This window comes from Labrus mixtus, chromosome 23, assembly GCF_963584025.1.
Source record: "Labrus mixtus chromosome 23, fLabMix1.1, whole genome shotgun sequence".
Lineage (NCBI taxonomy): Eukaryota > Metazoa > Chordata > Actinopteri > Labriformes > Labridae > Labrus > Labrus mixtus.
The window spans coordinates 21,290,297-21,305,296 of NC_083634.1; the positions used below are offsets into that span (position 1 = coordinate 21,290,297).

The 15,000-nt window shown below is 43.9% G+C and overlaps 2 protein-coding genes across 2 annotated transcripts in view; one reads left to right on the plus strand and one right to left on the minus strand.

Annotated features, from left to right (window-relative positions):
- Positions 1 to 8,721, plus strand: part of LOC132958100 (mucin-2-like) — a 175,558-nt gene extending 166,837 nt beyond the window's left edge. Inside the window, exons 4-6 of the mRNA XM_061030718.1 lie at positions 1 to 47; positions 386 to 590; positions 1,499 to 8,721. The exon at positions 1 to 47 is cut by the window's left edge and continues 115 nt beyond it. Coding sequence (XP_060886701.1) covers positions 1 to 47; positions 386 to 590; positions 1,499 to 3,695 — 2,449 coding nt within the window. The 3' untranslated portion in view covers positions 3,696 to 8,721. The remainder of the gene's footprint in view (positions 48 to 385; positions 591 to 1,498) is intronic.
- A 475-nt stretch (positions 8,722 to 9,196) lies between these two features.
- LOC132958106 (steroid 17-alpha-hydroxylase/17,20 lyase) lies at positions 9,197 to 14,177 on the minus strand. Its single transcript, XM_061030724.1, has 9 exons — positions 13,751 to 14,177; positions 12,581 to 12,701; positions 12,119 to 12,257; positions 11,020 to 11,249; positions 10,685 to 10,771; positions 10,297 to 10,512; positions 9,918 to 10,087; positions 9,630 to 9,733; positions 9,197 to 9,558 (listed from the first exon to the last, which is right to left on the minus strand). The coding sequence occupies exons 1-9, from the start codon at positions 13,999 to 14,001 to the stop codon at positions 9,290 to 9,292; spliced, it is 1,587 nt and encodes a 528-aa protein (XP_060886707.1). The 5' UTR covers positions 14,002 to 14,177; the 3' UTR covers positions 9,197 to 9,289.
- Between the last annotated feature and the right edge of the window lie 823 nt (positions 14,178 to 15,000).

The following is a 15,000-nucleotide window of genomic DNA, read 5'->3' on the forward strand; positions in this document are numbered from 1 at the left end:
GGCCTACCACGGAGCCAACTCCTATCCCTCCTCCATGCTGGACCTAAGTAAGACACCTGCCTGCCTGTCTGTAGGAGAACTGGGATGTGTTCATTGTGCCAGAGTCAGTTCACAATAAAAGTGAATTTTCAGAGTGTGCAGAGGATGAAAGGGGAAGCTAGATATCAGAGGTACAAATATTAGTTCACTGATTTCTTTAAAGTAAAATAAATAGTCTGACAGAGGGAGGATGTTTCCTTTCCAGGTCCCTTAAGAGAGAGATGGTTATTCTTAGGAAGCGTTTAGCAGCTCAAGAACCAGATAGTAAAAGTATCAGTTATTGCAGAGTTTAAAACTAGCATGTAGCAATTCCCTTGCTAACCTCACTACACTGGGCTGATTTCAGGTTTTCTGGCGTCTCTGAAGCTGCCTTCCTATGAGGAGGTGGCTGCACAACCCTCCACCCCTCCTCCACCCTACAGCTCAGTGTTTACCACCCCACGTTACCCACAGCCACCCCGCACCTCCGACCCCCACCTGCTGACGCAGCACGGTCCGCTGCTACACCAGACGCTCAGCGATGGTCCATCTTCTTTCAGCTCTGACAACAGGTAATAATATTGCCTGCCATTTTGGGAGCGTTGGTCATAATACTACTGCACAGTAGGAACACCAGAGGTAGCACCCTTCTTGGATTAATGCTTTTTCATGGTTTCTTTTACTAAAACTACCACTACTACGTCTTCTTCTGCAAAAGCTTCATTTTTACCAAAGGAACTCGACCCAGGTTAGGGTCTAAAAGGGCCCTGGGTTGTTCTTACTGATTGATAGATTAGTTGATATTTCTGACAGGGCAGCAGGAGACAAATCGAGCAAGTTGGCTTGTCTGGATGTGTTTCCATACCAAGCTTAAACATGTATTTTAATCCCCCATAACACACCACACAGCTGAGTGTTTAAAACCAGAAGAGTTATTAGGTCGCGATAAGAAAAAGTGTCAGTGGGGGACGAGTTTGCTGGCATGGTAGAGCAGGCACCAAAGTTCTTGACCGATCGGCTGGATGTTTGAACTGGACCTGCAGCCTCTTAGTGCCTACACTCTTACTGATTAAAAAAATGATGGGTGAAACCTCTACAAACATTTGTGAAACAGGCTTTGTTTCACGATAGCAGACACAGTTACCTAATCTTCTGGGTCTTTGGACCTCAGAGGAACACAGACAACATTCAGTCTTTAAAAGAAGCTCCTGGGACTAACATTTGGGTCCTGCTGGTGGAAAATCCGTTTTATAAAGGTATTTATATAAATGTTGGAAATGCGTCTTAGAAGAGTGTTTGCTTCTGTTGGACTATCAGTAATACTCAATGTATTCAAAAAACAAATCCTTAAATTTATGACAGCAGGCTTCTTTAAAATAAGTGCTGAGTATTGTTTTGGTCGTAGGATGACATTCATTACAAAAGCTGTGCAATCATTTGCTCATGTTCTTAAATTAAAACGACTTTTTCTTTCTTATAGCTCCAGTTGTTCTTGTGACTCCTGCTGCCCCTCCTCACCTTGTAGCTCCTCCCTTTCTGCGCCTGTCACATATGAGACTGACACCAGCCACGCCACAACCCCTAGCGAGGCGGCACCCCTCACTCTTGATGTCACCATGGAGACTATTGCCGCGGCGGCAAACCGTTTGGAGGTAAATCGGACACGATTTGAGTCTGAGAGGACTGCTACCACTGTGGACATTGACATGGGCGATGAAGTTTCTTCTGGGGCACAGGAACCTATCGCCACGGACTCATCAGTTCCCAAACAGACTGTTACCGTGGCGCTTGTTAACAAAGCAGTCCCCCCTCATCCTCTGCCCTCTCCTGGATCAGAGGTGGCTCTTCCAGTTGAAACTTCATCTCCTCTAAAGCTAGACCTAGCACCCTGTCCCCCAACAGTAAGCAAATGTAGCTCAAGTACACTCCCTAGTCCAAGCGTTGACACAACACTCACCTCCAACCAAACAATAAGCATTGTGAACCTGACTAACTGCCTTCAAACAAGTCATTCACCTATAACCACCTCAACGACAGATTGCTCAACCCCAACAGCTTGCAATTCTGACATCTCTTCAGTCACCCAAACCCTCAAAACCCTTGATCTGACAAGAACTTTTGATACAGCCAATATTCCAAGTAACACATCAGTACCATCCCCAGATTTTGAAAGAATGTTAGCCGTCATGGCAGTTTCTCCTGGTCTCTCAATTGAAGACCCAAATCCTAGCTTTGTGCCAATCCCAGCATCTCCAAACTTTACACAAGCTAAAGCTCCTGAACCTTCCAACCATACCCAACCTTCACCTGATGCAGTACCTTCACATTTGATTACAGATCCAGACCCATTAACTTCAAACCTTTCAGAAGTACCAGTCCCAATAATCACACACCTTGCCCAAAATACAGACCTAGAACCCTCAAACCTTACCCAAAAGTCGGTCCCAGTAACTACAAACCTTAGGCAAGCAACAGATGCAATACCTACAAACTTTACCCAGGATACAAATCTAGTATCAACAATACATGCCCCCCCTTCAAACCAAGTACTAACAGCTGTTACCCAAGCTTCAGACAAAGTACCTTCAAAACCTTCCCTAGTGCCAAATATCCAACTTAAAAGCCCCGAAGTCCTAGACTGTGAACCTAACCCCATTCTAGCTCCAAGTCATGCACAGCCAAACCCTATCCTAGCCACAGATGCAGCTCCAACTTCTCTTTCATTAACCCATAACCAGATTTCAGAACCGTCCCATGGGTCAGATCAAGTTTTGGGTATCACAAGATTAAGGTCAGACTTGCCCCAGCACCCAGGACCTGTTGCTGTTCTTGTGTCTTGTCAAGATCAAACCACAGTGCCAGCCACTTCAGGCCCTTCTCTAGTCCTGCCTCTTTCGTCAGGGTCAGACCTCATCTGTCACTCACCATTAAGCGTCCAGACTGGTTTAAGGACTGGAACTGGACTCTCCACTCCTTCTCCAGTTCTCAGCTTTACAACACAAGCAGCCTCTTCTTCCTCCTGCCCAGCCATAACCATAGAAGCTGATGTTTCTTATGCTCCCTGTCAGTCTCCCCCAACAGTCCTTTACCCATCTTCACCCTCACCCCCATCACTCCCCTCGCCTCCTACCTCCCCCCCAGCCCCAGCCTTACTCCTGGACCCCCTCACTGCTCTGCACCAGTCAAACAAAGGTGGATCTTCTTCTGGCCATGCCTCATCCCTCTCCCCCTCGCCACGTGCTACTCAGTCCCCTCCCAAACAGACTCTGTTTTCCCCCTGTGTGGACATCTTTGAACCAGAACCCAGCTGGGAAGATGGGGAGGAGGACCAGGATCAGAAGGACAATGATGATGAAGATGAGGATATTGGAGCAGATGAGAGCCAGTATAGACATCGGCGACTTACAGGTGACTCTGGGATTGAGGTGTGCCGGTGTCGGATGGAGGATGAGGAAGAGGAAGAAGAGGAGAAGGGGGAAGGGATGGAGGATGACAGCAGAGGTGGAGTGGAGAGAGATAAAAAAGGAGGTGGAAACACTGATCTACATGACAGTGTGGACTGCCCTGCCAGAAGTCACATTACTGCAGAAGAAGGTTTACTTTGTAACTCAACCTCCACCACCACATCAACATCTGAGGACAGTGGCAAAGCTGTTGTTGTCATGGAGACAGTATGATTTAATGACGTAGACGGATCAAACGATTTGTTGCCCAGACGCTGGAAGAACTAAATTGAATGTAAGATTCCACCTATCGACACCGTTTTATGAAATGTTCTGAAAACTTGGGAAGTTTTGAACACAGATGATGGAAACGAGTTAGTTCACATCGATAAATGTTGGTTGTTCAGCATTTGTTATTCAAGTGACTTGCCATAGATGTTTAAATGTTTTATTAGGAACAAATATAGCAGGTCAGCATTAGTCTTTACAAAATTCTTTCTTCAACAGGAAGTAGGAATTTAAGTCAGCTGTTGTTTGTAAGGTTTTTTCTAGGTGGGTATCGGTCTTTTTTAAAGAGAAGCATTATTCAGATTGCATCATGGGTTAATTCAATTTAACCACTATTGCACAACAGAGCTGTTATCACTTGTATGTAAAATATCAAAAAGGACTTCCGCCTCCATTGAGTTGCATCCACCTTCATGTGTCATTTCAAAGTTTACCGATAAATAACATCTAAAGGTTGACAGAACAGAGCTATCACAGGCAGCTTGTGCTCTGTAGATTAAATTAGTGATGTTCTCCATCAGAGTAAATAGTCTAAGTACAGACAGTCAAAGTCACAAAACTCCAGGAAAAACCCCTTTACCCCTCTCAAATTCTCCTGGAATTGCTGTAAAAACTAAATTCTTAAATTTTCTAGCACTCACACTTAAAACCGGCATTATTTAGATCCATAACTATTAGCTTGTCCTCTTGTTCACCTGTCCTCTCCCTAAGGAACTTCTAACCTGCACTCATGGTTGGTCATTTAATCTTATCACACGATGTGATTAACCTGCATACACAGAAAGTTAGACATCGACAACGATAATGCAGTGGAAGTTAGAAGTCGTACTAGCAACAGAGAAAATCAGATTTTTCTAAATTCCGTGTTTTCAACTTCACACTTAATATTGCACAAGTGCAACAAAAAGGGATTCAAACTTAGACGTAAAACATGAATTAAAATGTTGTTCAAGGTAATTTGAGGGAAAATAAGATGGATATAACATGGGATTTGCCAATACTGCAATTTTATATCCACCTTAAGTGGTGCAAAGACGTTGACAGAAAGACATAAATGTTGGAATCATTTTCAAGCTTCAGGTGCGCCAGACGGATTTTTCTGTCCTCGATTGCAATGACATGTTAATTCCTACATCTGTTTGTCAAAACGACTTTAAATAGTTGACGTTTAGCCGTGGACATCTGACTTTGTCCTGTGAGATGACAGAGATTTGGAAACGTGCCGGGACGAATTGGCTGTTTAGGAAATGAAATGAGTCTTATGTAGGAGGATGATTCACTGTGACTGACAGAGGGAAGACTGATTCATTGATAAGTGGAGACGTATTTATGAAGACGTCTGTCAGGAGAGCGGAATTAAGTGGGTAGTTTATGAAAAAGAAGAAATTTCTCGGATTTAGGGTGTTCATAGCAGCTTGATCCTATATGGATGGCTGCAGGGGGGGACGAGACATTTGGCTTTCTGTGCGTCAGTCTTTCGGCAGAGAAAAGCTTTTTTCATAAAGCGGAATCAACAATGGGCACTTCAGGACAGAAACAAAGCAGCAAACAAACTGAGAGAGCGCGTCACTATACCCGTCTTTGTCTCTTTCTCTGAATTTGAGGTCAGATACGACAACGTGTCAAAGATAAAATAGATTCAGTCACCGTCTAAGCCCTCCAGTTTTCCCTTTCAGAATCCACAAAATGATAATAAGTGATAAATTGATGGACTTAATTAACATCACCCAACACAACATGTATTTCTGTTACAGAATGGGAAAAAATGAATTTAGGAAGTTGTAATATATCGATCTTTTTGTCCTTTCAGATTGATAGACAAGTTGATATTTTGTGACAAAAAGACATATAACAAACAATATAACAAAAAGATTATATTTTGTCAATGAACGAGTTATTAACATCTGTGTAGTACATGCTGGTGTATTTTAAATCACCTGAGATTACAAAATGAGCAATTAGCAATATTTTTCATCATCAAGGGTCTTTGTGTAGATACCCCGCCCTTCCCCCAAAAGCCTTGACAGCAAAGAAAGCAAAATATTTTCATGTTTTCATTTGGACATGCTCAAATCGGGTCTGCGAGGCTTTGGCCCAACAGCAGCAGTTAAATGATTGTTAGAGCTGGTGCCGTGTTTATATAAACGACAAATCAACACTTTGAGAAAATATCCCATCACTCATTCCCAATCTCATCTTTTTATTGTTTACTGCTTTTCCAAAATCCTGTTTCAACAATGAAGAATGCGCCCCTTTGTTGAGGCAGGATGCTCCTCAAATAACTGGAACACAAAATATAACATAGTAGTCAGATTGTAATAGCAAGATTTCTCCTTCTTTCTTACAAAGTGCACTTGTTTTTTGTTTCTTTCTGCCGTCACTGTACACTTGGCAAGTTTCACAAATGTGTCGTTACATACCACATGTAGGAAAAGTTGGAAAGACACCAGAGAGTTGAATGTGACTCGAGTGAAGACGCAGTGACATCAGATTGTAATGAAACCAGAACTCCTCTAAGAAGAATGTTCAAATTGGACACACCAAGTTTTGGCGACTTCATGTTGGAGGAAAGTGTTGCATTCAGGTTTCTGTGAAAGTATGGCAACCACTGAGCAGCAGGGAACCGGTCAACGGACTACTGTCTCCTTCACGGGTACCTTTAAGTCAACCATCTCCAATGTGAAGACCCGAGTCTTGTTGATTGATCCCTGTACCCTGTGTCAATGCTGCATCACAACATGGACTTCATGTTCTTGGTTCCCTATCCTCACAGTTGATGATGGGCTGACAGAAGTCACCATATGGGTGCCCATTTTTGACAGATCTTTGCTGCACCTCATTATAACAAAGCAATGTCCTGACATGGAAAGGTCGCCACTCAAGTCCAGTTTCAGCAAACTAACCGATGGATTGTTGTCTGGACTGCAACAAGCCTTGGCCTTCAGTTTGGAAACCAATGTCCCAACAATGAATTTTAACATCAAGGGATAAAAATGATCCAAGCTTTTGTTTTTTTAAACCTTAGCGGTCAAATTCACATATCATGGAATCTGGTTTTGAGCCGATGTGGACTGAGGAAAGCTCCAGCTGATTCTCTGGTGGCATCTTGGATTTGTCTCAGACCTTGTAAGAAATCGACGAGTGCTTCAGCTGAATCCAGGCCAATGTTGCATCCAATGACTGAGGCTTACATTTTTTTCACAGAGGTTGAAGGACCTCCTGGAGAAAGCTCAAGGGTGATACCGATCCGTTGATGTTGTGGTTGATGGTGTTTTTTGTTTACCTTAACTAATAGGGTTGTATATCTCCATGGTTACAGAGTGCCATTTCTACTTGACAACTGTTACTACTTAGCATTAGATAGAGCTGTTCTCGCTCTGTGTGGATGTGGACTTTTGACCAGAGTGACTGTGGAAATGTCTCAAATCTGTGTTTACCAAATGCTTTGAAGCCCTGACATCAGCCACATAAAAGGAAACTCAGGTGGTTATGTGACGTCTAGCGGTTCATTGAGGATTTTATCCAAATATTCACCGAGCACCAGGAGAGTATTGACACTGTCTGAAATAATTTCCATCAATATTTCTACCAATCTGGTATACTCATAAAGGGAACACCGTCTAACTCCTGGAAGCTCAAACCTGCGAGTTTCTCGAAAGTTTCTTCAATGATTACATCAAAGTAGCAGCATTGGCATCAACAGAATATCTAAGACTAGAAGATCTTCCTTTATTTGAGGCTGATGTCGGATAGGCCAAGCGTTTATCTGCTTTTTCAGTTCATTTTGAGATATCAAGACAAGTATCTCTGTCACATTCTGGTGGACAGAACACCCCAACAGAAGATTCTCACAAAGTGGGTTCACATTTTCAGGTTTTGGTTTGACCAAAAAATTAACTCAAGTTATTATCCCAAAGCTTTAAACTTACGTTTCTGATAAAGTAACGTTTTATTAATCAACCTCTTGAGGAGTAGATCCGCTAGCTGTCTGTAGAAGAAGGTCATAGATGCTTTTGGTGCATAAAAGCCCAAGCAATCTCAAAATCGGGTCTCATCTGCAATTTGCTTAACAGGGTTTTAGTGTCGCCGTTGGTTTAGGATGTCCTGCCAAGACTTCCTTTGATGTGCGCCGACAATGATTACAGCAACTTAAGAACAGAAACATGGAGTTGCAGTCGAGGGAATATGTCTAAGAGAGGATTATCAGCTGCACTTGCATGTTGATTTCTGTTTATGGACGCTGACCAAAGCTTAATCACTCAAAGAGGTCTGCCAATGGGTTCAGTTTTTGCATTTCGGTAGATTGCACTCCACCTCTTCTGCTCTGAGTCGCATTCAGTGGAAACATACATTTAACCGTCATTACATCCCACCGTGAAAGATTTGGTTGTAAATTAGAGAGCTGAAACTGGTTCCTGAAAAACTTTTGGAAGCCCGTTTTATAATGAAGTTGATGTTGATGGTTCCTTTAATCCGACCATTTTCCATTCTGAAACCTCAACATGTTGAGAAGTTCCTAACCCCTAGCTGGTGGAGATATTGACCCGTCAGTCCTCTATTGGAAACCAATCCTGATTGAAATGTGAACCCAGTCGAAGGTGTAGAAACTCTTGTGTTTGGACTCATTTTTTTTTACCGTTGATCAACATTCACTTGAGCAGCAGCTTCACCTGTCACCATACAAAGTGTCATGCTCCTACTGTAGGAGCCCTTTTCTGTCTACAGGATGTTTTGTATCTCCTCTCTTCTGTCTTTCCTGTTTGCATGAGGTTTCTGTCGGAGGAGTCGAAGGAAGCACAGAAGAGATCAGCCTCTCAAGTCCTCTAATATTACAAAGATGGTAACAATGCTAATTCTAAGTATCAATACATTAATACTGAGTGTGTATGTGTGGATGTATGTGTGTGATTTAACTAAACCAGCCTGTTCTAAAAGTGTGTGAAGATATACTGAATAAAACTGTCAAAACCTACCACCAGTCTGCCACCGTTTGAGCGTCAAAGTCACACCTGTGTATCGTGTACAAGTGAAGAAACAAACCAGCACCACCATGTGGAGATGAATCACTTTTTATTGATTTAAAAAAAAAAGCAGTAATCAACACTCCATCTAGGTTTAAAACAAACACTCAGTCAAAACAGGATTTCTATGAAACTATTCCACAGGAGAGAAACGTTTCTTTAACATTTGAACATTAATCCAGAAGTATACTGTTTTCAAAATAAGCTTGTGTGCAATTAGACTAAAGTTGCAAAATAATGAAATTTGAGCATGCTGGGCTAGCATTAGCTTTTTTTGTTTTTAAATTTGTGACACGCAAGACATAAAGAACAAATTCATGACAGCTTCAGTTAGCGTCTCCCTTTACCTTTTTTCATTTTTCCTAGTTTGAGCACGTTTCTGCTCGTGGAGCTTATTAGAAACATGCAGAGGCTGGGGGGGACTGCAGTACCCATTTTAAACACTAGGTGTCCTTTAACTTGTGTAAAATTAAAATTGTTTCTCATTTCTTACAATCTGCATCACTAGCAACCCCTCCCCTATAATTGTATTCTGCCTCCCAACCCCGCCCTTGGAGCAACAACGACCTTATAAGGTAATGGCTGCAGAACCACACCCAGGCGCCCCTGCAGATTGGGTGGGGGAGCCCCTTCTGGCAGGCTGAAACTTATTCGCTGCAGCATTGAAGACAAAAAGAGAAAGAGCTCCAGCCTGGCCAACGATTCACCAACACACACTCGAGGTCCCGCCCCGAACGGCAGGAAGTAGGAGGGCGTGACCCGCTGGCCCTGGTCGTCAAAGAAACGATCTGGGAGACGGAGACAGAGTGTTAAGGTGGGGGTTAAAGAGTTTCCTGTAAGTTGTTTTAATGTGTCTTACCGGGGTTGAACAGGTCGGGTTTGTCCCAGTGTCGGGGTTCATGATGAATCGCCCACATGTTGACCAAAACACGAGTCCCACGACTGACCGAGTGACCTCCAATGCTAAACGTCAGAGAGAGTTTGGGTGTGGCTTCAACTGTTTATTAGTTCAGTATAAATGAATATGTCTGTAATATGTCTGTAATTATTTATGAATCAATCAGCCTCATCACATTTGAAAAGCAACTAGAACATATCTATGTTTTAAATTCTGTTAATCATTTTTTGATATTTGGAGCAGGCGTACCTGCTGTCCGTCATGGCAGTGTGTGGGATCAGAACGGGGCTAACTGGTCGGATCCTCATGCCCTCATTGATCACACAGTCCAGGTACGGTAGTCGGCTGCGGTCTGACATACACACCGGTCGCTCACTGCCCACGTTGTCGTCCAGCTCCTTCTGCACGCGCTCCTGGACCTGCAGAGGGGGCGGAGCCCAGCAGACAACACATGTAATCATTAAGTTACTGTACACATCTTTACATCTTTATTTGGTATCATATGGTTTTTTCAGAGTTGTACGGTGGTGCAGTGGTTGCACACTTTGACTGCTGAGAATCTGGTCACTTTTCTGCCACGTTGTTGGTGTACGCGTTAATCGTAGTCGTTGCCGTATCACGTTCTGACCTCTGGGTGGTGCAGCAGGTAGGCCAGGATCCAAAGCAGGGTGGTGGACGTCGTCTCCACTCCGGCTCCAAAGGCCTCTGCTGCTGTCATCAGAACATGGTCGTCAGTTATCCTCTCCTCCTCGGATCCAGGTGACTTTTGACTCCGCCCACTCTCACTCTTGCCCTTTAGCAAAGCATCCAGGAGGTCACGGGGGTCACCGTCACCGAGCAACGCCTGGATACAGGAAACAGGTAAGACAAGAGGTAAAAAAAGTCCCTTAAAAACTTTGGGGGCTACATTAAGTCTGAAGGACCCAATGAAAGCTACAGTAGCGCCCCCTGTGGACACAACATGTATAGCTTCTTGTTTTTAAGTTCTTAAAGCCTTTTGAGAGTGTGGACGTCACCTTGTGCTCCTCCAGTTTACGTGTCAGCAGCCGGTCTCTGACAGTGATGCAGTCCTTCAGTTTACTGAGACACTCGTTAGGGAAGACCTGAAACGAGGTTTACAGGGACCCTGATCAGGTTTAGACTTTATAGAGACCTGAAACGAGGTTTACAGGGACCCTGATCAGGTTTAGACTTTATAGAGACCTGAAACGAGGTTTACAGGGACCCTGATCAGGTTTAGACTTTATAGAGACCTGAAACGAGGTTTACAGGGACCCTGATCAGGTTTAGACTGACACAGAGACGGACTTTAAGGGTTTACAAGAACCCAAATAGATGTCAGTGAAGGCACCTTCATCCAGGGGAAAATGTCCACCAGTCCTCCTCTGGTTATCGTCTGCACGATGCCGTTGTTGTACTGGATCACTTCCTGTAGCTCAGCATCACCATGGCGATATGTAGCGCTGAACACCAGCTGGCACACAACATTGGTGACGGCTCTGGTCACCGCTGGAGACGGATCGAAGCCACGGCAACCGGCTGACATCAACTCAACACAAAGACTGTCCACAGAGGAAAGAACTGGAGGGACAAGATTAAAGGTTTGACGATGAAGAAGCTGCAGGAAGATGTTCAGAGAAAGATGTACAATTTAGTTCCTTAGCTTGATGCTAACACATAATGGTTATTACCATTGATGGGCTAACAGAATTAGCATTGTGTAATTTTAACTTAAGAAACAATGTTTGGTTTATTAAAGAGATTATAAGAGGGGGAGGGCGGGGGAGGGTAATAGCTCATCAACATCTCTACAGTCTGGAACAACAGTTTGTGATTGGTCAGGAGTGATGGTCGGGCATTGGAAGGCTAGTTAAATGAACGGCAGTGTTTTCAAAAAAAGTTTATTGGGGGAAAAACCAGACAGTGTCAGTTGTCCAATCACATTAGAGGAAAAAACATAAACACAAACAGTTGTCATCCGATGAAGGTGTGAGTGTCCGAGGTGCAGAGTTCTTTCCCTTCATTCATTAAAAAACGAGTTGGAATTCCACACATCGTAGAAACCACGCTGGTTTTTGCTGATGTTACAACTTTCAGACTTCCCAAACTAACAAAATGTGAACACACTGAAGTCAGAAGAACGACTTCCTCATTTTTCATTTATTTATGTTTTGCTATTTTGTCTATTTTGTCCGTTTTATTAAATTTTTTTGTCTATTTATTCTTATTTCATTTTGTTCATCTAATCACCAATAAAAAATAAATACATTTAAAAAAAGAAGAACGACTTCCTAACTCGGAAACTGGGACTAACCGAGGAGCACATGAACGCATCATGTGACCCGTGGGACAAACCAATAACAGGGAAGCCTCAGGTCACCTCACTGGCAAACGGGTTAGGGTTAGAATTTCAATAAGTATGGATGTAAATCTGTTTGATGTGTGAGTACCGATGTCCTGCAGCCGACTCGTTCCCTCCCCAAACAGAGTGAAGGAGTTGTGCACGAGGCGACGGTGCGACTTCCACAGAGGAGAGTAGTCTGAGAACGCGATGTCTTTACCTCCTCTGGTCAACAGGTCGGTGGTCACCTGCAGGGAAAAAAACTCAATGAAGGTTTTGTGTTATCTTTAGTTTAAAGTTTAAAGGATGTGGTGGGATTTAAACGTGATACCTTCATTTCAGAATTTACCAAAAATAAACATCAAACTGTTGACAATATATCCCTGAGAGGACGTACATGCAAACATTATATTTAACTGTTACTATTTCAGAAAAAGTCCAATATTGTCCAAAGCAGTCACCACTGAGGTCATGGTGTTTCATGATCAGGATTCAATAAAGTCTCATTACGTCTAAAACATAATAACACATGGTTACATTCAAGTCAACTACCCGACACTTCATGACTCACCATGCTCGGTCGCCCCGCAAAGTCCCTCCCTCTCTGCAGCAGGACCTCTCGGGCGTGTTGATGGTTGTTGACCACCACAGTGTAGTGAGGACCGAGGTAGAGCGCAAACAGAGAGCCATACCTGAGACAACGAGACACATGAGAGGACATTCAGTCAGCCCTGTGAAGTGACCTCTACACCCTCAGTGACATCAACGCCTCCTGAAAAACCTCAAAACCAGATTCATGCCGTGCACAGATCGTCCAGCAATACTTCAAGAAGAAGGAAGTGTTTCTTCTGATTAGTAAAAGTTCTCCCAAAAGTGCTTTGAATTCAAATGTTTGAAGGATAACCGCTCCTCACAAACTTTCAGTCAGAAATATTCAACGTGACTAAACATCCTGAACAACAACAAACACTTCTAAATGTGACTAAAGGCGCCTGACCAGCTGATAATATAGATATTAGAGAATAGAATAGAATTACTTTATTGATCCCAAACTGGTAAATTGTGGCGTTACAGCAGCAGGTTACCAAAGAAAATAAAACAATGTAAGAATAGATATATAAGCACTTAGAATATAAAAAACAAGAATAGAGATTTATACATCAAGGATTTAACTTTACATTCTTACTGGTTTAAAAAAATTAAAATGAAATACAACCTTTATTCAGACTTGTCAACTGAATGTAAAAATACTTGCTGGAGGTAAGAGGTGTAAGTTTGCAAGTTAATATATCCAATGACTATCTATAATTTTATCTCAGATATCAGTAGATTTATTCACCAGTCAGAGAGATTTCATTTGAGTTTTATTGTATTAAACAGCAGCTCTCTATAACGAGTCCTTCTGAACATGATGAACTATCGACATGAATACCTAAAGCACAGTAACGAGTTCTTCAGGAGGCTCAGGTAGACTCACCTGAGGAGGCTCAGGTAGACTCACCTCAGGAGGCTCAGGTAGACTCACCTGAGGAGGCTCAGGTAGACTCACCTGAGGAGGCTCAGGTAGACTCACCTGTGGAGGCTCAGGTAGACTCACCTGTGGAGGCTCAGGTAGACTCACCTGTGGAGGCTCAGGTAGACTCACCTGTGGAGGCTCAGGTAGACTCACCTGAGGAGGCTCAGGTAGACTCACCTGTGGAGGCTCAGGTAGACTCACCTGTGGAGGCTCAGGTAGACTCACCTGTGGGCCAGCCGGGTGAAGAGCAGGTGAGGGGGGAGACCTCCTCCCAGCCAGGGGAGACTTCCCAGGACGGGGAGCCGCGGCAGGCAGGGGATGGAGGACGAGGGTCGGTTTTCATGGACGGACCGGCGTGTGACGAGGAGGAAGACGAGCGCTGCAGCGATGAAGACGAGGAGGAGGAAGAAGGGTGGAGGGAAGGAGACGAGAGAGGAGACGAAGGAGATGAGAGAGGAGAGGAGACGCGCCAACATGTTTGTGATGAGAAGGAGGAGAATGAAACGAGAGGCAGAGGAGACCGGCCTTATATCTGACACACACACACACACACACACACACACACACACACACACACACACACACACTAACACTAACACTAACACACACACACACACACACACTAACACTAACACTAACACACACACACACACACTAACACACAAACACGGTGAGTCCTTGGAGAGGTCAGAGGTCGTATGTGTGTGTGTGTGTGTTAGTGTTAGTGTGTGTGTCTGTGTGTGTGTGTGTGTGTGTGTGTCTGTGTGTGTGTGTGTGTCTGTGTGTGTGTGTGTGTGTGTGTGTGTGTGTGTGTGTGTCTGTGTGTGTGTGTGTGTCTGTGTGTGTGTGTGTGTGTGTGTGTGTCTGTGTGTGTGTGTGTGTGTGTCTGTGTGTGTGTGTGTGTGTCTGTGTGTGTGTGTGTGTGTCTCTGTGTGTATGTGTCTGTGTGTGTGTGTGTGTGTGTGTGTGTGTGTGTGTGTGTGTGTGTGTGTGTGTGTGTGTCTGTGTGTCTGTGTGTGTGTGTGTGTGTGTGTCTGTGTGTCTGTGTGTCTGTGTGTGTGTGTGTCTGTGTGTGTCTGTGTGTGTGTGTGTGTGTGTGTGTGTGTGTGTGTGTCTGTGTGTCTGTGTGTGTGTGTGTGTGTGTGTGTGTGTGTGTGTCTGTGTGTCTGTGTGTGTGTGTGTGTGTGTGTGTGTGTGTCTGTGTGTCTGTGTGTCTGTGTGTGTGTGTGTCTGTGTGTGTCTGTGTGTGTCTGTGTGTGTGTGTGTGTGTGTGTGTGTGTGTGTGTGTGTGTGTCTGTGTGTCTGTGTGTCTGTGTGTGTGTGTGTGTGTGTGTGTGTGTGTGTGTGTGTGTGTCCCTCACCCTGACCGTCATGTGTGTTTTTTCTGGTCAAACAGCCTTGATGTTGTTTGACCACCTTGATCTGGCTGCATGTCATTGGTTGCCGTGGAGACCTTAAATACCTCATCAGTGTCC